The following is a 22,613-nucleotide window of genomic DNA, read 5'->3' as shown; positions in this document are numbered from 1 at the left end:
CTTAAAATCCCCCCGGCGCGATAAAAGATTTTTTCTGATTGCCTCGCGAGTCTGGCGGCATACGAAACGGTCCACTCCGAGCGATAATCGGAATTTCCCGCCACCGGTCGCAAATTGCAGACTAAAAAACTAATCGGCGCCGCGCTCGGCATGCGAAATCATGGCACGTTCCGCGATACTCTCGCATTCAGATCGCAAATCCTGTAGTGAACTCGCGGACCGCTCGGACAGAGGAAACTAATGATTTTTGCAGAAATAGTTTAATTAAAACTTGAAATAAAAAAAAAAGGAAAAACAATTCTGTATTTTGCGAAATAAATCAGAGTTCCCAATGTGTGCGCGACGACGGAAAAGACAAAAAGCGCCAACGGCAAATGTATGTCACACTTAATGGTTATTTCGAAAATTAAAGTGCAATCTGTGCTTACGATGCATGTGATTGTGCATGCCATTTAAATTGCTAGCGGTTTGCATAGAATTCATCGAGAATGATTTAATTAACAAAACATTAGCGTTTGAGAAAGCGATAATTGCAAGTGGTTAGAATTCAGCGAATGTTGAACTGCCGGGTTTATAAATTCTCATTAACCATCTAACGGCAACAATGATATCGTGGGTGCAGCGTATAACTTGGTGTATTACAGGGTGCCAACTTCTGAAAGGGGCAAAATTTGCGAAGTAATGGTACAAGGCGACCTACGTTCTTGTACCATTTCTTTGGAACTTGCCCTTTCTCAGTCGTTGTGCTTTGAATGTATTATGTCTGAAGGCGACAACGCTGGCGACCGTGCAATAGTAATGTCGAAGAAAGTGATTAAAATAAGGGTTTCCTGCAAAGTCACGGTTTCCCAAGACTTCTACTTCAAACCGCGATTAATCGAATATATCATTTTGTCTGCTTTATAAAGTGAAATCGTACATCACAATGTCCGATCAATTATTGTTTAAACTACTGCGCGAGTACTAGTATTTACGATTATTTTAAAAGATAATTTACCAGTTACTTAATACCATTTAATGACAATAAAATACTATCGATAAACTCTTCCTACAACGCGGGCCAAATTTTTGCGGCTAACAAACTTTTGTCACTCTCGAAATATTCGCGGGAAACTTTCCGGAATGGATTTGCGCGCTGCGCGCTTTCGACATTTTAGAAACGACTCTGTAATTCAGAAAAGTCTGCGACGTAGAAATCAATCAAAGGAAGTCTGGACCGCCGAAGCTCGTTTTGAGCGCGATGAGATTCTCTCTTCAATTTAAAGAATTGAGGACAATTACACGTTACCGTATCGTTTTTGGTTTTTTCATACATACTCTGGCGTTCACTTCGTCTACCCACGTTCTACCTCGTTCCATTAATCTCCTTTCTCTTTTACCCACCGGTTGAAAATCCTCTTTTCTACGAAATCCCTGAATCTACTCTTACATTCCGCCTTGTAGGCAGCCGATGAGTATCGAGCCGAATCCGGTTTAACATCAAAGACGAATATACCGTAACGGATATCAATTTTATCTAGTTATATTAGGACACCGATATACAAGTCTCGATCGTCCTAAAATCGCCTTTGGAAGCAAAACGATTTTATCACCATTATCGTTATTTTTATTACTTTATTTTTTTTTTTTTTTTAACCACTCCTCTATCTAAGATGTACGTATACACGTACATATATGTATATCTTAAAATCGACGTTAATGTTATTATGTTATTAAATTGTATTACAATCATTGCAACAAAATTATTTGTAACACTACACGTTTGCAGCCCTATAGAATCTGATATACGACATTCTCAGTATTAATTATACTGGCTATTGTTTTTGTTAATTACGTTCGTGTGTAGAATGCCATTGTGTATAATATCAACTAAATGTATTCCGTCAATTATCCAATTATTAACTACAAATGTTTAATGCGAATATTTGCATGATCCAAATATGTGATTCGACGTAATCCTTCGTTAAACATACAGAATTATTAAATAATAAATTTTTTTGTCACGCCAAAAGATTAATATCTATTTACGCACACGATTAAAGAAGAAAAGATTTTTATAGAATAGAAATAATATAGTTATTGTTATTAAATATTGATAATATTCGTCCATTGTTTGACTAATACTATTATATACGAAAATATAAATATGTGGGCCTGCAATATTTTAAATTTAGAAAATATAATCCACGATGCAATTGCCAGCGCTGCGATAGAAATCAAATTGACGAGAGAACGTAGCGTAAAAATGCATCCCGTATTCAATCGCAGTAAAAGTTTCTTTTATTTTTGTTTTAAATAAAAAATGCAAAATATAAAATTTGTAGTAATTTTGTAGACAAATTTTTTTTTTATTATTATTTCCAGAGCTCAGTTGTATGGAATTTTTATCATAATTTATCACTCTTTAGAAAGATCTACAAAAATATAAAAAAAGTACTTTGCAAAATTTCCTTACTACTGCCATTTATTATATAAAATTCTTTCTTAATATCACCTAATTTTAATTAATGTTTTTTAATATAACTAGTATTATATTAGTACCATATTTAAAAAAATGTGAAATAATAAAAATGATATTTCACATCTAAAATGATAAGAGAAAGTTGCACTTGGATAATTTTATAAGAAACGCAATTTCTTTATTGGTATTATCTAAATCCTAGTATTATATGTAACTTCTTCAAGTTCCATTCCGATGAAATATCTTAACCCAGAGACTTATCTAAAGTACTGATTATTTTCTTTGTCGCTGTAGAAAGAAGAAAAAGAAGAAAAAGAGAGAAAAAAAAGAAAGGAAAAAAAATCTCCCCCCAAAAAAAAGAAAAAAAAATAGAGAAAAAAAATTTCATGCTAGGCGTTTGACCGCATTTCAACCCTAAATTTAGAAGTTTTCATTCTTACGCATATGCAGAGAGTGGTAAAATCTGTCGCCAAGGGTAACCCCCAATTCACGAAGGGTCTTTCAAGTTTTTTCAAGGATTTTACGTAAATTCTCGTCAAATTGTAAATCGACCACGGATGCGATTTGGTAGATCTAAGTCTTATCAGAGTTTTTCTAGGTGAAACGCTCGTGATGCAATATATAAGACGATATACAATATACAAGATTGAAGTACCTCTCGCTCACACAAAGACATTTTTCACTCTGCATTTTCGTGAGCACTTCGCTTGAAACTTCTCGTGGTAATAATACAATTTTATCGAGAAGAGAGATTTTCCCGTCCACATCGTATGAGCCTGATAAAGAACTCTCGTTGGGCGCCATATCGTATCTCGAAAATATCAAAGTTCATGTAGACCCTAGTCGCGATATAAATCCTAAGCAATCGATATAATTTCGCCCACTTCAATTTTACTGAACGACAAAATATTTCCTTTGATTACACCGTTTTTATAGCGAGCATATCGGCAAGTTTCCCTCTAAAGTTTAATAAAGCTATCGTGAAATTTTTCTTTACAAGCCATTCATCCAACAGATATATCTAAACGTGTAACGTAGTATATAAAATTATATAAATCGATTTTATAAATTTTTCTAAGTGCCTAATCAATTTTCTCTATGTTCGCATGATTTATACGAGTGACTAATTTTTCTAATCTATGGAACGTTATCACAGAAATGGAGCGAAAAGGGTACATATAAATGTATGTTTTGCCAAACTTTCTTTGGTATTTTTCTGAAGAACGTCACGATCGCGAGATTTATAGAAAATTTTTGTTTTTGTTGCCAACGTGATTGCTTTTTCGTTAATAATTAATAAAAAAAAAACTCAATAAAAATAGAGTTGCAGCAACGAACAAAGTGTGCTCCTGACAAAGAAGAGAAGCTCTTTCCGCTCGGTGTATGAAACGATCGAAACAAATAACGAAGATTGCGCGGATATTCGCGCGATACTTCCGGTGAACAAAACACGCCTTCATATTTGAAGGCATTCCAGCACACGTTTGTACGTACATGTAACAACGGCCCAACAGTTCGCAATTCGTAGCAAAAGTCCGGGATAAAAAGGCATCTGTTGCGGCAATTGGCATCGCCATCGATAAGATAGTCTCTCTCTAGTTTCTTCTGACAGACGGTACACTATCTGTGCGCGATAATGGACGATGAAAAGGCGCATATTGGAACAAAACGAGAACGAGACAATGGCACGAAATGCAGCCATGCGATGAGAATCGCCGGGCAAAAATAGAACCGATGTCCTTTTGTATCGAGATATTTGCGGATGCGGAGCAACAACTGTGTCTGTGTCGATCATATCATTTTAGACTTTTCTACTTTCTTTTTAGACGCTCGTTTTATACATTTTATCTGTAAATGCTGATAAGATCGCGTAAAATGAGATATTATAAATGATTGGTTTCGTCGATGGAATAAAAAAGAAAAAAAAAAAAATTGAAAAATTAAATAGCGAGAGTTATACTATGATAAAGGGAAAATTGTATATTTACCCTTTACACGAATCTCCCCACAGGCGCTTTCCCATAGTATCATGAAGGGTGGTACACCCTGATTGATAGGTTTAAAATCACATTGTTACCGTTCTTTTCCGCTCAACTTTTCTGTCTTATTGATGTTTGGGATATGATCGCGAAACAATTTTGCCCGAAGAAATTGTTTCATAAAAATCTCATTTAGAGAAAACCGAGAGAATAGAGGTGCAAATGGACGGGCTCTGAATAGAACGGTTAAACCGTCGTTTCACTCCGCTTCGTTCATTATCGATGTTACTAATAAGGATGTAAAAAGCCAGGAAGTAAAATAACCGTTTCGTAATCGTTTCTCGCTGCGTTCCCGATCTTTCTATTTCCTGCCACTTTTTCAATTGTCGATGCCAGAAAAATTACAAGCATTGACGTGCCTTCGATTTCATACTCCAATGCAAATTAATTACTGTACCGCGGAGAAAAAAAAGAAAAAAAAACGCGCAATCCGTTACCTATATATTTACCCTCTTATAATTTAATAATTAACCTCGCGTTTCTGCTTTCACATACCGTTCGCCGTCGCTCGAAATAAAAACGTTTCATTATAATTCATGCAAATTACTAATCTTGACGCTATATGCGATCTCGTGGGAGGTGGAACATGTGCGAGTCGTGTTTCGGCACTTTCAACCGATTTGGCGGCCGGCCAGCGACTAATTGCGTTATACCGATTGTTTCTTCCGCGATGTCTAATCGCGGAATAAATTCCGCCCGATCGGCACCGGCCAACCGTGACGGATGAGCGTCGTCCCGTACGTTACAGCGTCAGCGATCTACGTGGCGCGGATAAGGAGAATTTGAAGAGAAAGATATCAACAGCAATCCCTGCTAGGCGCACCTGCTAGGTCAGCGCATCGATCTCCGGAAATTCACGGCCCACTCACCCTCGGTCGTTCCCGACCTTATTCTTCCCTGTCTTCTCCCGCTACTTCTGTGTATCATTGTCTTACACATCCGGCCTCTCGGCAAGAATACGCGGCGCAAAACGTCTCGTTCGACCATTGTCTCGGTTACACCCCATTCATGAGGTAGTTCGACTCTCAAAGCCTTTGGTCGATAGTGAACTTAGGCGCACCCTTACACTATCAGCTGCGGCAAAACTCACACGTAGGTACGCGCGCGTGTAAACGCGCGCTGATATCGCGGGGAACTATCGACGCGACCAAGCGGATCGTATTTTCGAAATGTCGATACATTGACGATCTCGGCGGACTAGGCAGACGTTTATTGTCTGTCGCTCCTAAAAAGCTTATTCGGCGCAGATAGACTGAGCGGAGGATATAAAAGTATTCTTCCGAGACGTTTAGCGGCACAGATAAGAAAACGACATACTGAAGACGTTCAGTACGCGGTAAAAATACTTTTCCTCTTTCACGGATTGCGCTGTTCTACGCAAATCGCGGTCACTTCGACTGACGTCGATATATTAGATGGCGACTGACACGAAATGCTCGATGCTCTAATATCTTAATATAATTTCCATTTTACGGTGGAAACGTTACGCTACCTTGGATTTAGAAACGTCTACCGCAAACACGCATCGTTGTAACGCGGAATTTTACGAAAAGATACAGCTCAACGATTACGAGGGCTTTTTCTAAAACATTGTTCTTACAAAGCCTGTCACAAAGTGAAGCAGTATGTAAAGACGGTTTGCAGTTTTTTTTTTTTTTTACATTTTGAGAGACACATGCATTTACTTTCTTTCTTTCTTTTTTTTATTTCATTTTTTTTTTCTTTACTTTTGTTCCACGTTAAGAGTAACTCGATTCTAACAAAATAGAGAAAATTGTGTCGGTTAATAAAAATTGAATTAACTGAAGAATATAAAGTTTCGCGCAAACAGGTTTTTGTTGCTCCGCGCAGATAATTCTCGTAAACGAATATGAAAAATATTGAAATTTAGTTCGCCTTTGTAGAAATAAAAAGAGCTGAATATTTTTGCATCCAGAAACAATGAAAATGATAAGAAGAATAGAAAAAAAAAATATACGAGGCTAGTTAACAACACCATAAAATATACGCGCGCTAAATCGACACCGACATTTTAACAGCGGTAAAACCTGGCGCAATGATCATTCATAGTTTATTTTAAAAGCACACGTGGAAAATAGAACAGTGAAAACACAACGTCCCGCGGGAGCTGTTTGTTAAAACAAGAAAAGGGAGCAGGTCATTAAACAACGACAAGCGACATTTATTGTTTCGGAATACGAGGCGCACGGACCGAACTCGGAGAAAGTTTGGAAAGAGAGTATCACAGTAATTAATCGTGCCAATACAAATCTCTTTTTCTCTCTTTCCTTTTCCATTATATTTTTTTTTTTTTTAATTCCTTTATAAGAATTTTTTTTGTCTTCTGCAGCCTAAATTACACGAGTTAAATAATAAAGATTAAAAAATTTTATGTACTTTGTCCTGCAAACACTCACCGGATGATTACATATTTTAAATCTCAGGTACATTATTTCGTAAAAAAAAAAAAAATTCTCCACACAAAGGTATACGTTTTAAAATGCATTTTCTATTGTTGCAACAAACAGCCCGACGTAACGTATTGTAAGAATTCAGGTCGTATATTCCGTGAACGTCGATTTCCGCGATGACTTGCCCCGCGGAAAATACTTGCGGACCACGTGTCAACCCGGTGTAGTGCAAGAAAGGTGAATTGGAAATTGTTCAACCAGGTCTCGTACTATCCGCGAGATCTTTTTAACTTAGTCCCTAGCGGTCTAAGATACGTAAGTCGCGCGCGCCGTCCGCGTATTTTACGCTAGAATTCGCGCGAACGCTTCAAGAATCCATTTCCATTCGTCACCGTGTCGATATACCGCTTTTTCTCGCCGCTGATCCTCTCTCTATCTCTCGAGATAATAGTAATTTATCATGAAGCCTTCGCGCCATCCTAGCTGTCAGATTCGCGCGTCGACTATGTTTCTTTTTCTCACCCTCTCTTTCTCTCAGCGGCGTTACACGTTCCGCGATGTTGAATCGCAAACCTGTCATGACGTGAAAAATGTAATGTGGGATTTAACCCACAATCTGTTTTGCCTGTTGCAGTATATAATATCTGTAGCGGCGGACATCTCGGATTTTCGCTCCTGAATTTTAAATTCAAGCGATGATTTATCACGACAAACGTTCGCGACTATTCTACAAAAGCAGAGTTATTTTTATTTAATAAAAGTCCACGCGTCGCAATCAACGCGTTGACTTATTAACACGTCAAGTTATTTCGCGGTTGTCGCTTTTCATCTATTAATAAGTCAAAAGAGAGTAAAATTACATCGCTATGTAAATTATTTATAAGCGAGAGAACATTGTGGCCGAGTTATGACTCGTTTATCATAGTGGAGCAATTAACGATATTCATTACGAACTAACTCCACTAATTTGACAATTGATGCGAAAACCAGTGTCAACTTTAGCGTGAAACACGGTTGACATCTTAATTATCGGAGATGAGAGAGAATTATGATCGATGTAAGGGCGTGTAGTCATGTAGCATTGATCGTTAGGAAACTAATACTGCGTTTAATTAAATGGCATTGTATTAATTAAAATTATTTTATTTTACCTTCGTTCTGATTTTTATAACGCGAAACCAACGTAAATATTAAAATGTAATTTCTGATGAAATAAAAAGCTTGCATATTTATTATTTTTATATTATTTGTTTTATAAATTATTAAGATTGTTGTAATATTTTTAAAAAGTAAAATCATTGAAAATGTGCCAACGTTTTTACAAAAATTCTCACGGGAAATATCTATTTACTTGGATTTATTCGCTCTTGAATATTGAATAATACCGGCCTTACTTTATACGCAACAGGTTTCGAGTCTCGTAATTGTGTTACAAGTGCTAATTTTTACCATTTGATTTACTTTTCGTAGAAATAAGCGGATTGAGGGCGCATCTGATGCTGACATACAACCTCGAATGAGAATTTACACGAGTTGTTTGTTCCTGTAAACAGATATGTTACGAAAGTCATGGATATGCATGGCACACCACGTTCGTTAAGCTAGTAGTTGAGTCCAGAATATTGTCAGACACGGCTTTGGAAATGCACTGCGAAGATAACGAACCTATGCTCAGCATGTATTCAGGATAATAAATTTTCCCTGTGAGGCACACATATCTATTTTTTTTTCTCTTCTTTAAAGATTTTAATTTTCTAAATCGTCATTAATAAACTAAATACAACGTTTTCAGATTTTAATTATACGAAGCGATATAAGACGTTCAAATTAGTTCTTGACATAATTTTTTTTTTTTTTTAGAATTATGTCAAACGGGTAAAGACGAAGACGTCAATTTTCTCTCAAAAATGATTGGTCGAGTTTCGACTTTCAAGTGCATGCTCTCATCGAAATCCAATGAAATCGTAACAAGATGTGGAGTAGATAGCACTCGTGTTGTAAAAGTTGGATCGGAAAGTCCCTACCTCCCCGTAACTCCGCTACCCTGCATCTCCGCCAAGACCCTCGACATTTTTTTCCGCGCTTTCGAGTTTACTCCGGTCTCAACTTGCGTTGAATAATTGCTCGTTAGAACGTGCTGGTCTTTCTCTCACTTATCATAGTGGTCCAACGCCATTCGCAGTTCAAAGTACGAATAATGCTTTTTTTTTTCTTTTTTCTTTTTTCTCCGCGACTGCAATTATACCGTTTCTTATCGATCGCTTTGCTCAAATGACAATTTTCGTAGTCAATATTGAATCGGCACTAACTCTACCGGCTGTTTCACTTAAAGTCCGCAAACTATTTGCGCAAACATGTTTCAGGGCAAATCTAATTTTTACAACTATACAGAAAATTAAAAAAACATATCTATTGCAGCATCAAAATTCTATTTTTTAATTTTAAAACATTTCTATAAAAATTTTATTCTTTTGCTTTTTAGTGCGATTCGGGAGTGGCCGTGGACAGATTCTTTCACGCCTTATATTCGACGAGGAAAAAGCATCTGATGCCATTTCTACTGGGCACTGCTTGTTCCGAAGTCACCGAGACTCTAGCCAAAATCGTTCCCTATTGGAACGTGATCCAGGTGTCGTTTGGCTCGACGGCACCTGCACTCTCCGATTCCAATGAGTTTCCCTTGTTCCTGCGAACTGTCGCGCCGGATTCGAGTCACAATCTAGCCAGGATAGCATTGATCAAACACTTCGGATGGGACACCGTCACCGCGCTTTCGCAAACAGGCGACATGTATTCCTTGGTAAGTAGGTCGTAAGGACCACGAATATCGTGCAAATCGGTTCTCTGAATTTATCTAAGCGGCCTCCCGTCACGTTGATAGTCCGCATCGGAAATAACACGATCGTGAGATCGATGCTACCTAATAAATTTTATCCCCGAGATCGTGCTTAAAAAATTTCTCTCAAATCCACCACGTTCCGTTCGATCTAATTCTTCATACAAATTGCGTAACCTCGCGCAATAAAAATTATCAATGTGAAATTTACACATAAAATTTAATACGCAGCGCAATATGTCCGATTTTATATCCCCGAATAAATGGACGCGTGTGTAAAATATCGAAATTTGTAGACAGAAACTGTTTGAAAAATTATGTTTGATAACGGATGGAAAGTCGGCTCCTTCATAAAGAACGGCGCTCAGCTTGCAGCTGACGTTAATCGCGATTGAAATTTATATAAAAAAAATATCCACTTACAAATCCAATACCTCTTATCGCTGCTTCTACCATATAAATATCGAGATCAGATGAAGTGGAATCCGAAATGCGACGGGAATGCGCTCTATAATGTGATGCGCGAGGACGTTTCTCGCGAAATATTTATCTCCGTCTCGCTTTACGTAACCGCGTGTTTAATTGCGAACCGCACCGCGGAAGTTCGTTTGCGCCCAGCGTGACGCGCGATCTATACAATAAAGTTCCGTTTTGTCGGCTTTAATTAACTTTCGATTTGTACTCGCAGTTAACCGAAGTACCGCGCGCTCGGTATTATGTTTTGGTTAATTCTCGGTCAATTTCCGTCGCTGCGCTGTAACGGAAGCCACTATACGTCATATCCGGCTTTAATGGGGAGTCCGGGAACACAACGAACGGATCCAAAGATGTCGCAGTACCGCGTACCTTGCAATTTACACGGCGGCATATTTTTTAATTGCCGTACGAAATGGAATACATTTTTATCCGCAATATACATTTGTTTGCATTTTCAAAAACCGAATTTTCTCTCAATTGCGTACGTCATCGGTCTCGTAATTGATGTAAAAGCAGTTACGGAAACTCCGCGGAGATCGATGCGTCAGTTTACATCCTCGTCTCGTTAAAATTCATATTGTTTCCAAACTGGACTTAAACTACTTTGGAAATAAACGCTCGCGCGTAAAACGTTCACGCGTGCGAGCGAAACGTCATGAACAAATCGTTTTGCGTCGCGTAGTATGCGTCGTGATAGATAAGAGAATTTTGTTGCCAATCTAATTGCGTGACGTGGCCTACGCGCCTGCCGAGAAGAAACGAACGAGATGAAACGAGCGAAACGACGGCAATCCCCCTTTTGATAACGGGACGTAACTTTTGTCGTATTGTCGTAACGTACGATGCGTATTTATAAAGGTGACAAGCGACATTCTTGTTTTGCGCAAATAGAGCAAGGGAGGGCAAACGAACGGCGCATACTACCTTTCACCCTGTATCGCCGTCGGCTCCCCGGTGTGTGCTTCAGCACGTCACACGTGTGACGCGTCTCTGTTTCAGGCAGTGAACGATCTGGTCACGGAACTAGAGCAAGCGAATATCACGTGCACCGCGACTATCACGTTCGCCGAGAATGATTACAAGGAGCAGTTGCGGACTTTGAAGGTAAAATGTCTCGTTTAAACGTCAATCCACCCGGTTTTGCTTTTTTCTTTTTCTCTCTCTCTTTTTTTTTTTTTTTTTTTTAATTTGTGACAATGGGATCTCGCAACGATCATTTCGCGCAATTAGATCGATAGGTGATCGATTAGCCGGCACACTCGGTGGTGCCAGTCTTTCATCTTTCGGACGTAATTTGCCTGCTTTGAAATGCAAAGTCCGTTTTAGCGAAATAAACGCTCAAGGATCGATTGGAAACGTGATATGAACGCATCGGGATTAAATTTGCACGTGCAGCGTGAGATGTGCGCGAATTAGTTCAATTTCGGACTAAATGGCGATTTAATCGTGCCTTAAAGATAAATGGGAAAATATTGGTCGGCATAAATATTGCAAAAAGCGCGGAATGAAAATTCAATCTGTATTAACGCAAAGTTGCGATGCAATAAAATTTTTCATCGCGCAATCATCACTATCTTTTTTGCTTCATTAGTATCGTTTATCGCGTTTACATGTATTAGCGTTGCTTCATCAAATGAAAACTGAAACCTTTTTTGATAAGAGATATATGTATCGTTATTGCAGGAATTGGACACGCGGATCATTATTGGAAGTTTTTCACCACGATTGGCGCATCGTGTCTTTTGCGAGGTGAGTTGCAAAAAAAAAAAAAAAAACAATTTTAATTTTACCGAAAAAATGATATTCTGTTTGTAGATATTTTCATAATTACCACAAGCAATCTTTGATCAAACAGAGGAAATAAAACGCGAAGCTATTCTTGACGAGCACCTATAGTTATCGTAAAGAACAAACCACATCCTTACGGACTAATTAATAACGCTTTTAATAACTTTTATTACAACCCCGTTAAATTTCGACAAAGTTAAGCTGCCATTTCGACTACTCATTCATTTCGAAAGTTTCTACCGGTTCGTCTGGAAGCCCTTCCCCGTTTTACGGGGGGGAAAAAACGTTTCTGCGGTTGTTCTACCACCGAGTTGAATTTAGAACGAAGCAGTTTTTACCAAAGTGGAAGAAACGTGATAAAATGTAAATAGGTAAACTCCGGTTCTCGTTTCGCTCCCAAGAATTTCACGCGTTTTGTTGCGCGCTTAGCGACTGTAAAATCCGTTTAAAAGTTTAACTTTTGCAGCGCTCATACTTCCGAACGTCATTACCAATTACGTCCATTAATTATCTCTCGCGGCAAAGTTATTTACTTTATCTCTTTTACAATTTGCTGAAGATAAAATAAAACGCTCTTTCTCACAATTTCCACTGCTGTTTATATAAAATTCCCTTAAAATCTGATAATGGCATTGACGTTTCGGTTATGCAATCTGCAAAAATTGTAAGAGAAAACCACGCACGTATATATACTCGAGGCATATTCGATCATTCAACATTGAACGCGAAAATCAAAAATGCTGCTCTCGTGTCAAGCGCGAAAGCGGCGCGAGATATATTTTGTTTTATAGAAAAATAATGCATCCATTATACATAACTCGAATTTTATGATATCTACTCGACGATAAGGATTCCCTATACTCATCGACACGCACTACATCAACAATACCTTTTGAACTTCACAAGAGAAAAGCGTCCCTTGCGGTATTTCTAGATTTTACGGGCGTTCGAACGTGGGAGCACATAGTTAATATTTACTTCCATAGCTTATAAAATTTGGGTAAAAAAAAAATAAAATAAAAAACTTGGGACGCTTCCTATGCTCTGTTTTTACAGTGTCATGAAATTTTCAATAAAACTCTATCTACAACTATCGAGAGTGAATGGTTTCTTGATTCCTATAATATTTATATTGAGATATTATTTAAAACTTTCAAATTTGTGCATTATTCAAAATATTGAACCGTACGATATGGCAGAGATAGAACGTGTACGACGGGATATATGTAACGCGTATGTGTATATAAGTGTCCACAGTGTAATCAGCTCGAGTCCGTGGGTTTGCTAAGCCCAAATGACTGTGAGGATCAGTCATCTCTGCGGTAAAGCCTTCAGTACGCACGATTGATCTAAGCAGTTGTTACCTATGTACCATTTAATTAATTAGAGCTGTAGTCAGTAATCTATATTCCGCGACAGAAGACAGCTGCTCGAAATTCACCCCGTGTATTTAGCAACCTATTTAGCAACCTGGCGATTTAAATTTCACTACTATATTTTTTCTTATTCTTTTTTTTTGTAACGCTACGTATTATATGTATAAATTACAATATTATATGTGCAAAACTGAAGAAGGATATCAAATGTATTAATCAGATATTATCAATAATACCTCGTAAGTAATGCCAAAGTGAAGCGCAAAGTTTACATTCTCTCTTTGTAATTCGAGGGCGATCCGATCGCAGAAGCTTTCAGAGTCTTGTTTGTCGCGTGAATTTTCAAGTACACATCCGGCTCGCATAGTGATGAGCACGCAGATTAGAAACTAGCGTGTACATACATAAGAGAATGGATTGATATTATCGAATAAAAACTTTTTTATTTTAGGTCTTAGTTTTATTATTAGAAAAAAAAATGTATTGGTAACAATTAGTAAATATTACATTTTGCGCGAAAAAAAACATTTAATTAAGTAATTATTTTTAATGTCTGTTAAATTTCTTATTAAATCGCCAGTGTAAATGCCGTGTAAACACAAAATATGGAACGTCAAGAGATTGCTTTAACTTTAGTAGGGCGAATTTTGTAAAGTTGCTGTCACTACTTAGCAAGCATTAAGAAAATGGTGGAAGTTTCATAAACGAGCGCGATTCTTTGTGTTCTTGCTATTGTACATACATAATAACCGCTTCGCTCTCTTGCGGGCTCTTTTTAATTGCAATTTCTTGTTTATGCAATGCACAACTCGGTGCAGTTGTAAATCTTGCCGAGTTTACGTATAATAGAAAGACAATTTGTTCATGTTTTCTACACAAAGATTAATTAAAAAACTGATGCATATGCTAAAAAAAATCGTAAAGTAAAATTATCTCGAGTATTCTGAAACGTAAACGTTTCGTTTTTGCGAAAAGAAAAAAGATATGTGTGATCAGAGGCGAATGTTTGACATATAACGGATCTCGACTACTGAAAAATCCTTTCGTTGAATTATGAACTACACAAACTCGCATAAAAACAAATTTTAATTAAATACTTTATATCAGATATGTTCTGCCGAGACACCCTCTCGCTGGAATCTTATTCAATTTCGGACGTTGCGTTATTTCAATCTATTTTCATTAAAATCCGCGTAATTGCCAGTCACGAAATTAACTGAGGCGTTAAAAGTGCAGAGAATAATACCGAATTTCATCCGTAAAATATCTTCGCGGGGCCAGGTAGTGTACCGTTTTCGTATTAAATTTCCAGTTATCTTATTCCTACATATACATCACTGTAAACATCGAGTTGAAATTGCAGGCGGTTCGTTGCGTTCCGAAATATACATGGTGCTACTTGCGTCCTACTCCCACCACGAAATTACCAAGGTTGCAATAAATCTCTCTATTTCCCTTTTTCTATTTCCTTCGCTTTGCTGACCCGTTTGGGCGTGATGCTTTAAATCGCGCTGTTTAGTGTTTCAGAATTTTATGGTTCATTTCACAGGTACGCTCACAATGTTTCCACAGCTGCGTTCCTGCGAGATTAACTCGTATATCTCGAAAAATGTGAAAAATCTTCCTATTTTAACGACGGTCCACGCACGCTCATTTTTGATACGCATATTTTTAATTAATCTCGCATTGGACTGTTGTGTTATTCGAATATTTAACAGCACAAAGAAATTATTTTAAAAATAATTCTTTATCGTGACTTTCTTTTAATACAATCGCATAAAATATATCGTATACTATATCCGTAAAGTAATTGATACTATTTTGAAAATAGATACGTTTGCCAATAAAAACCCAAAAATTAGACCCTCCCGTTCTCATTTATAATCGCGAGAGACAGACGATTCCACATTTCGGCTAATGCATAATTATCTCGCCATTGTAAGTCACGGTGGCTTTCGTTCTCATTTAGCCAGACGCCGCACATTATGTTGCACGTAGCCGAAGGACAGGCCATTGTGTTACACAGCGTGTGTGCCCACGTCAGCGTCCGGTACGTTTGCATTGAAGTGTACGTATCGGTTTGCCTTACAAGTTAACTCGAGCCAGCGCGTAACGTATATGACATATCTTACGTGAAACGCGTGACATCTTAAACGTTCGCACGTACCTATTTCGCCTCGCCTGTCACTATCACACCCGCGTAAAATTCTCTCACCATCGCGTATGGAAACGATTTCGAGTTGTATAAATATTTTCCCGTGCCGCGTCTGCTGTCAAAATTACGAGACGTCCAACGTTAATATCGCGTTAAGGGTATTCATATCCGCGATCAATGCGCCGCACGTGTTTCCCTGCGTAGCCGGAGATAGACACGATTCTGAATGTTCCCCAATTACATAAACGACGTGTGAAAATAAATTCTCGAGGTACGCGAGGGTGAAATTTCGCGGAGAAGCGATATCTTGGACGAACGTACCGGCGATTCAATAACGGCGATTGTCGCCGTGTGTGAAACGACCGGTACCAAATCACGCTTTCCTCCTCCATCAATGGACCGTTACATTCTCGGAACGTTTAATATTCGTGGATCACGTTCACGACGTTACGATTGAAGGGAATAAGGGTCTTCTTTTTATTTCGCTGCTTCGACACGCAATAGAATATAATAAAAAAATATATATAAATTTATATATTTATAATTAATAACTTTAAAACAATTTCAATTTTTTTACGGCCGTTAAATTATATTTATTTTCTAAATCGTCATGCGGCAGTCGTTTCGTAAATCTAATAATGTATCATACGATGTAAAGCATTAAATGTCTTGCTACCTAAGCTTCAAGCTATAATCATTGATTCTGTTATGTTCTGCAACGGCTGCATGAAATATAAGATCCGTATAAAGTGTGCAACATTTACGATCACCCTTTTATGATAATATAAAGGTCAGTTAAGTGTATATGATATAAAAAAAAGCTCTTTCGTAGCAATATGGCACGATTGGCACTGAGTGCCGCACTATTGGGCGCTCGGCTAAACTTTTCTCTCCAAGGGTTCGTCTTGAAATGAAATAAAAACTTTCCGTACGCACGATGTTAATCTCGTTTCCCTTTTTACTCGCCCTACGTACGATATTCGCTGATGACGCGTGGATAACGAACGCATGATTTTCCAGCGAAACGAACAAATCTTTAATCTATCGATCAATTGGAGAACGGGGTAAGCCGATACGACGCGCACATCGAATTGGACCGCAAATCCATTATTCTGCACTGAGTGACAAGTTGCCTCAGAAATTAATGGATAATAATGTAAATCTAAACCACGACGTTGACACACACGTTGATATATCGATCATTTCGAGGAAGAGCACGTCGATACATGTGTCATTATCTGCCTCGATAATTGTGAATAATTGATGCGGTTAAATGAAGAACGTGGTTCATTCAATTACTGGAAAACACGTGCATCGACACGTCGAACCGTAAAAAAAAATATATAAAAAAATAAAAAATAAAAATAAAAAATAACGCGAAAGCGCGAAGAGATGAAAAATCCGCCGTTCAATATTTTTTAATGATCGCATAAGTTCCCTATCTCCTTCCGTACTTTCGCGGAGATCACGTGTATTAACGTTATCGAAAAACCGTACTTTAAGTAAAACGGAAGCACGCAGCCGTCCCTTCCTACCCCTGGTCTCTCTGCGCCGGATCACAAATAATTCCAGCCATTAACTGTGCTGGCGCGGCCTTTTGTACACTGGGTAACAACTTTTTATTACCACTTTTAGTGCACTAGCCATTGCGCTGGTAAAGAAACGCGGGAACCTGATTTACGAGAATGCTCGATACTTTCCGGACATTTTCTCTTAGATTCGCTAAGAAACTGATACGCTCTTTACCCTTGGCATACCGCGTTCTCACGTATGTGTATCATTTATTTTTAACAAAATACTTATTTCTTTTTAATTCTTAAATGTTAATATAAAATATACTTGACTGTCGGCATTAATTTTTTTTTTTTTTTACTGTAGCTAACTGTACTTTAATTTAAAATTAAAAGGAAAAACTTTACTCGGTTGAGGTTTTTTCAAATAACACAAATACTGCATAAATCACGATTACATTTGTTTCGCGTTTGTAGACAATTATAATCTCGTTTGTCGAAAGAAACTAAATTGATTGCAGCCCAAGGACCGTAAAAGCATCGAGACGCGGTAACTAGATGTTCTCCAAGTACAATTTTATAACGATGACCTAGTTCATCCGCTAACTTGACCAACGAAAAGGCGATATAAAATGCCTTAGGCAGGTATTACAATGCTCAAAGTGTACCGGGTAAAGCCGGCAAAGCTAAAAGCGGGAACAACGTTCCGGAACAGAAGGCGAAGGTACGATAAGCGGGATAGCCAGAAATGAAGGCAAGAAGAAAACGAAGAAGACACATGGCGAGATATATTTTACAAAGACGTCCCGACGGATCCGCAAACTAACTTCTTTTTTTTTTTTTTTTTCCCTTCTTTTTCATTAGACGAGACATTTAGGCTTGTTAGAGATCTTCATAAATAATTTCTCCCGACTAACTTTACAATCGCCATCGATTTTTCCGGGTGAAGACTTCGTCAGTCGAGATTTTAAGATTTAGTTGGACGCTATTGCGAGCGTAATCCCGTAAGCTCCTGTCCTTCCACAAATCGGAGAAGTAAACCGATCGATAGCAAAGTGAACCGTCGCGTCGTCCTGGGCCCACCCTTGACGAATCGTGCGTTCGTGTCAGGGATCGATCGCGATAATGCAGCATCAGCAACGCGCGGCATTGTGCGTTCGTGCCTATTATCCACGCAAACGCGGCGAACTGGGACAGGGTTCTTTCGCAGGATCGTGTTTAATCTCACGCACGATTTCCGGCATGTTCCTTCGTATCGCGATAAATAACGAACGCAATAGAGGTCCGACGAAAAGTTGCGGGGAAAGGGGGAGGGCATAATCGATGCAAATCTTTCATAAGCCGCGTTTTCTCTTCGTTACAGGCCTGGAAGCTCGGGATGCACGGCGGCGATTACGCGTGGATTTTACCAGGTGAGGCTATCGAGTCTTTGGGGATAACAGGCGATTGGTGGCACGTCGACATTGGGGAATGTTCGCCTACTCAGCTGTCACAGACTCTGGATGGTTTAATCATCGTCAAAAGCCACGCGACGGTCGTGGGGAACGAGACCAGCACGTCGGGATTGGTACATAATTTTACACGATTTAAATTTTAATTATCAACAATGGCAACTAACAAAAAAAGCTACGATGACGTTAAAAGCCATTATAAATTATTTAAAGAAAAAAAAAAAATTATATACGCGATTTCCCGCGTTTCCTGCAGTTTTCTTTGATTTAAAGCCACCTTTTAAGGGGACTGTTTGTCCTCGGTGACAATCGCGTTTGCACTCGCGCATTTTATGAAGTAACAAGTTTAATAAAAAAGACAAAAATAAAGATAACGATCGTTCCGGACCGTTACCGTTAACGGCGGCGATAATTGCAGCGTTTCGCGTCGCGTAAAAGCGAAGGCGAAGATGCGAGAAAGCTTAGTCGCGAAGCCATTGCAGTAATAATACCCGGGCTGCTGCTACAACCCTATACCGAGCGCGTAATAAATGAAGTCCCACGAGCGGAAATTAGACTGCGCCACGAAGAAAGCTCGAGGTCTTGCTATAGACGAGCCTTCCATTCTGTTCCATTAAACACCCACGTAGTGAAACGTCAAAGTAAAAAAGAACCGCCCGGGTCATACCGTCGTTTCGCATCCGCTAGAGCCGGGTAATCAGTCTAATGACGACCGTAATCGACATTTGCGTCAAAAGTCGTTGTCGATTTTTGAGCACTCTCGAAAATAAAGTCGCGAAAATAGACGGCGCGTCGCGCGGCGTACGTGGATTGTACACGTCGCACTTTTCACATCCGACCGACGTCTTCCCCGAACACGTTTCCAATACAGATACCTGTCTCGGATATGCCCTGGGACGTGCTTCTTTTTGAGATATCAACATGAATAATTTTCACGCGTATCTTCGACATTTTTTTGCCCATAATCGAAATAAAAATGAGATAAAGTTAATGGTACTTGGCGTAGTTACGGTATCTCTATAACGTTATTATTAAATACGCTCGGTGGAACGTTGCAATCAGAATCGATTACATAAAAAATTTCTTGTTATTAAATTAAATAATTAATTTAAAATTATATACATAAATTATTATTTTAAAGAAATACCTGCGGTTCGTTGTGAATCACAATAAAATATGCTATGGTAAAAGTTCTGCATATATTCAACGTCATTTACGTATGCAAAAGAGAAATTCAATTTTTATTCTACGTAGTTGAATTTTTGATTATTTTAAAATATTCGAGTTTCCCCAAAAATTCGGAGCGCGTGCGTATATAAAAAGGCATTTGCCCGTATATTTTTTGTAATTTGACAGGTGTACTAACACGTTCCCAAAGCAGATGTAAAAACATATGTAGAGCAAGTGTTCTGAAACACGATATCACGGTTGCCGCAAGAAATACGCGCCGCTTAGCTACGCCATATCAAGACCAGGGCTTTCTTTGAAATCGCGAATCAGAATGCAATCATCTTCGCACAGTAAAATCTCAACGAAATAATTTTAATTAAAAAATTGAGACTTAATACTTTCAAAAAAAAAAGAAAAAAAAAGAAAAAATCTACAAGTAACTATAAAAACGTTGATTATTTATAAAAATAAAACTAACTTTACATCCAAATTGGTTTCAATTAAAGTTGATATATTACGTGCAAATTTTTCGCTCCGAATCTAGAAACAGTCGTGGTCGAACTAGATTTAAATCGGGAAATAGTTCAAGGTGCTTTACAAGATATATTCGAATCTAATCTAATCGAAAGCATTGTTAATATATAAACTGTGTATTTATAGGTATACCTTTCTAATTTGGTATTAGTATTAAGCACGAAGAAATGATAGGGAGCTTAACATTTCTTCGAGATGGTTAGTCTACTTTTCGATCTACGAATACGAGCTAAATTGAGATGCGCGTTCCGAAAGTTAAGCCGCTAGAAGAGTATTTCGAGTATGCCGAACACGTAGAGAAAGATTCAACATCGCTATTTTCTCCTTCAGTGCACAATTCTCAAACTTCTGAACGTAAAATTATAAATGTAAGAACACCCTGCGCGACATTTCAGCGGAAGTTGCGGAAATGATAGTTCGACCTGCTCCTCAGCGAGTTTAATGTGGCATACGAGAAAGCTCGAGGCGTACTATGAGCTTATCTATAAGATATGATTTATAGCTATCTAATTACATTTGTTGCGGCGAAAGTTCAAAAAATAAGAACTCCAAAACCCTTTACTTGCCAATTTCTTTCGATGAATATCGCATTGCGACATCCTTGCCGACGTAATTTACGAGATGCGTTTCGTCGCTTCAAATAAATATAATGTTAAATATTAAATTTTATATTTTTCTCTTTTTTTTTCCCCCTTTATGCCAATATTCTGCAAAACTCGGCTGCCGAAATTTAAAATTAACGAGTGGCTATACAAATTTTTTTTCCCTTTCTTCACTATTCGCGACACACCTATTTCCTGAGTGAATAAAATACACGTCGTTGGTGCGAACGGCAAATTAAATTAACTTTCGCTCGTCAGTCGATTTAAATGTCCATTCCTTCTCGGCTTCAATTTTTTCTTTTTTTTTTTTTCTTTTAATTATACGACAGCGCCGGCAATTCACGAACTGTCCGACACGCTTTATGCATTAATCCTATTAATTTTGCAGACCAGCAAGAAGTTTATCTCGGAACTAAATAATACAACCGTCGGGCACTCGAAATTTGCGGGTCAAACTTACGATGCCGTATGGGCTATGGCACTCGCTCTAGCTGAAACTGAAGTCCTCCTAAATCGACGAAACCAGAGCATGGCGCAATACACGCACACGAGAAAAGACTTGGCCAAGCTCCTGTTAGAGCGGCTTAAGGATTTGCGCTTTATCGGAGTTTCGGTGAGTCCTACAGTCAAAGAATAAATAAAGCACGAAGTGAGTGGCCGTTTATTACCATATATTTGACCGCTCGCAAAACTTAAGGAACGCTGCAGAAAATTTTTTAATTTATAATTGGCCAAAAACTACGATAAACAAAGCAAATGCCCCTTTATTCAAATATGAAATTGTCAACCTATATGGAACCATTTCATGGTTTTTTGATCAGACCAAAACAGTAAACGAGTACACGGCGAAACACATTTAGATATCTACATTTATTAGCTCATTATTACCCATACATTCGTTCTCGTTATGTTTATAGGGACCTGTCTCTTTCGACGATGCAGATCGCGTTGGCATCACAGCGTTCTATCAGATGCACGGTAAGTGCAACTTGTTCTAAAATTAATCATGTATTTTGCCGAAAATGAAAGTCTTTCAAAAGGCATAATACAGCCTCGTAAATTTACTGAGTCAACTAACACGAAACGGGATTGGAGAATCGGCTTGACAAAGATTAGACGTGACAAATGCAATTTTGTGACACGAGTCGAAACTTCAACGACGAGAATCAGTTAGCATATTTCGATGGACCGCTCTTCGGACTTTACGCTTCATCCGCTCGGCTCGAATGTCAATAACGGTGCTGAACGCACAATGAGCAAGAGCTTATTCCATACACGATGAAACGATATAACTAGATTGAGAGCATAGACAATAGCCTGATTCTAACGATGCGGCATATCGCGTATTCAGCTACGGAGGACAACTGGCGCGTGGACGCGCGTATAATCCAATTTATGAGTTTTCTATTATGAGCTGTGCATCTACCATCCCGTTAATGTATTTTGTTTACGAGTATTCCCGCACCGTGCTTTAAGTTTATATCTTGGTCTATCGCCGTCGCGGATACGCGCGTACGAACCCTATAGCGTTACGTCCTCTCGAATAGAAAATGAAATTTTTCTTTCAGAAATCGCTCCGTGCATCGTATGATCGTTCGAAGTGAGATTATCCGCGCTTCGGTGCACAGAAATATAAATTTCTTTCGATCGATACTATTTCGAATTACTCAATTGACATTTTCATTGCTGAATAATATATTAAAATGTCTTAGAAATTAAAATAAACCCCGGAGATAATTATACATTAGGTTTGCACGTCGTGCATTTTACGCTGGAGTTAATCGCGTGTTACGATCGCGGTA

At 38.4% G+C, this 22,613-nt stretch overlaps 1 protein-coding gene across 4 annotated transcripts in view; it reads left to right on the top strand.

Moving 5' to 3' along the window:
* Gaba-b-r3 (gamma-aminobutyric acid type B receptor subunit 3) overlaps positions 1 to 22,613 on the top strand; it is a 57,415-nt gene that overhangs the window by 14,573 nt on the left and 20,229 nt on the right. For all 4 annotated transcript variants that reach the window (XM_070671576.1, XM_070671575.1, XM_070671574.1 and 1 more), the window contains exons 3-8: positions 9,394 to 9,711; positions 11,224 to 11,328; positions 11,908 to 11,973; positions 18,418 to 18,621; positions 21,200 to 21,424; positions 21,729 to 21,789. In XM_070671576.1, coding sequence (XP_070527677.1) covers positions 9,394 to 9,711; positions 11,224 to 11,328; positions 11,908 to 11,973; positions 18,418 to 18,621; positions 21,200 to 21,424; positions 21,729 to 21,789 — 979 coding nt within the window. The remainder of the gene's footprint in view (positions 1 to 9,393; positions 9,712 to 11,223; positions 11,329 to 11,907; positions 11,974 to 18,417; positions 18,622 to 21,199; positions 21,425 to 21,728; positions 21,790 to 22,613) is intronic.

Source organism: Cardiocondyla obscurior, linkage group LG23, assembly GCF_019399895.1.
Source record: "Cardiocondyla obscurior isolate alpha-2009 linkage group LG23, Cobs3.1, whole genome shotgun sequence".
NCBI classification, from domain to species: Eukaryota; Metazoa; Arthropoda; class Insecta; order Hymenoptera; family Formicidae; genus Cardiocondyla; species Cardiocondyla obscurior.
The sequence above is the reverse complement of the archived record's forward strand: the minus strand, read 5'-3'. Positions and strand labels throughout refer to the sequence as shown.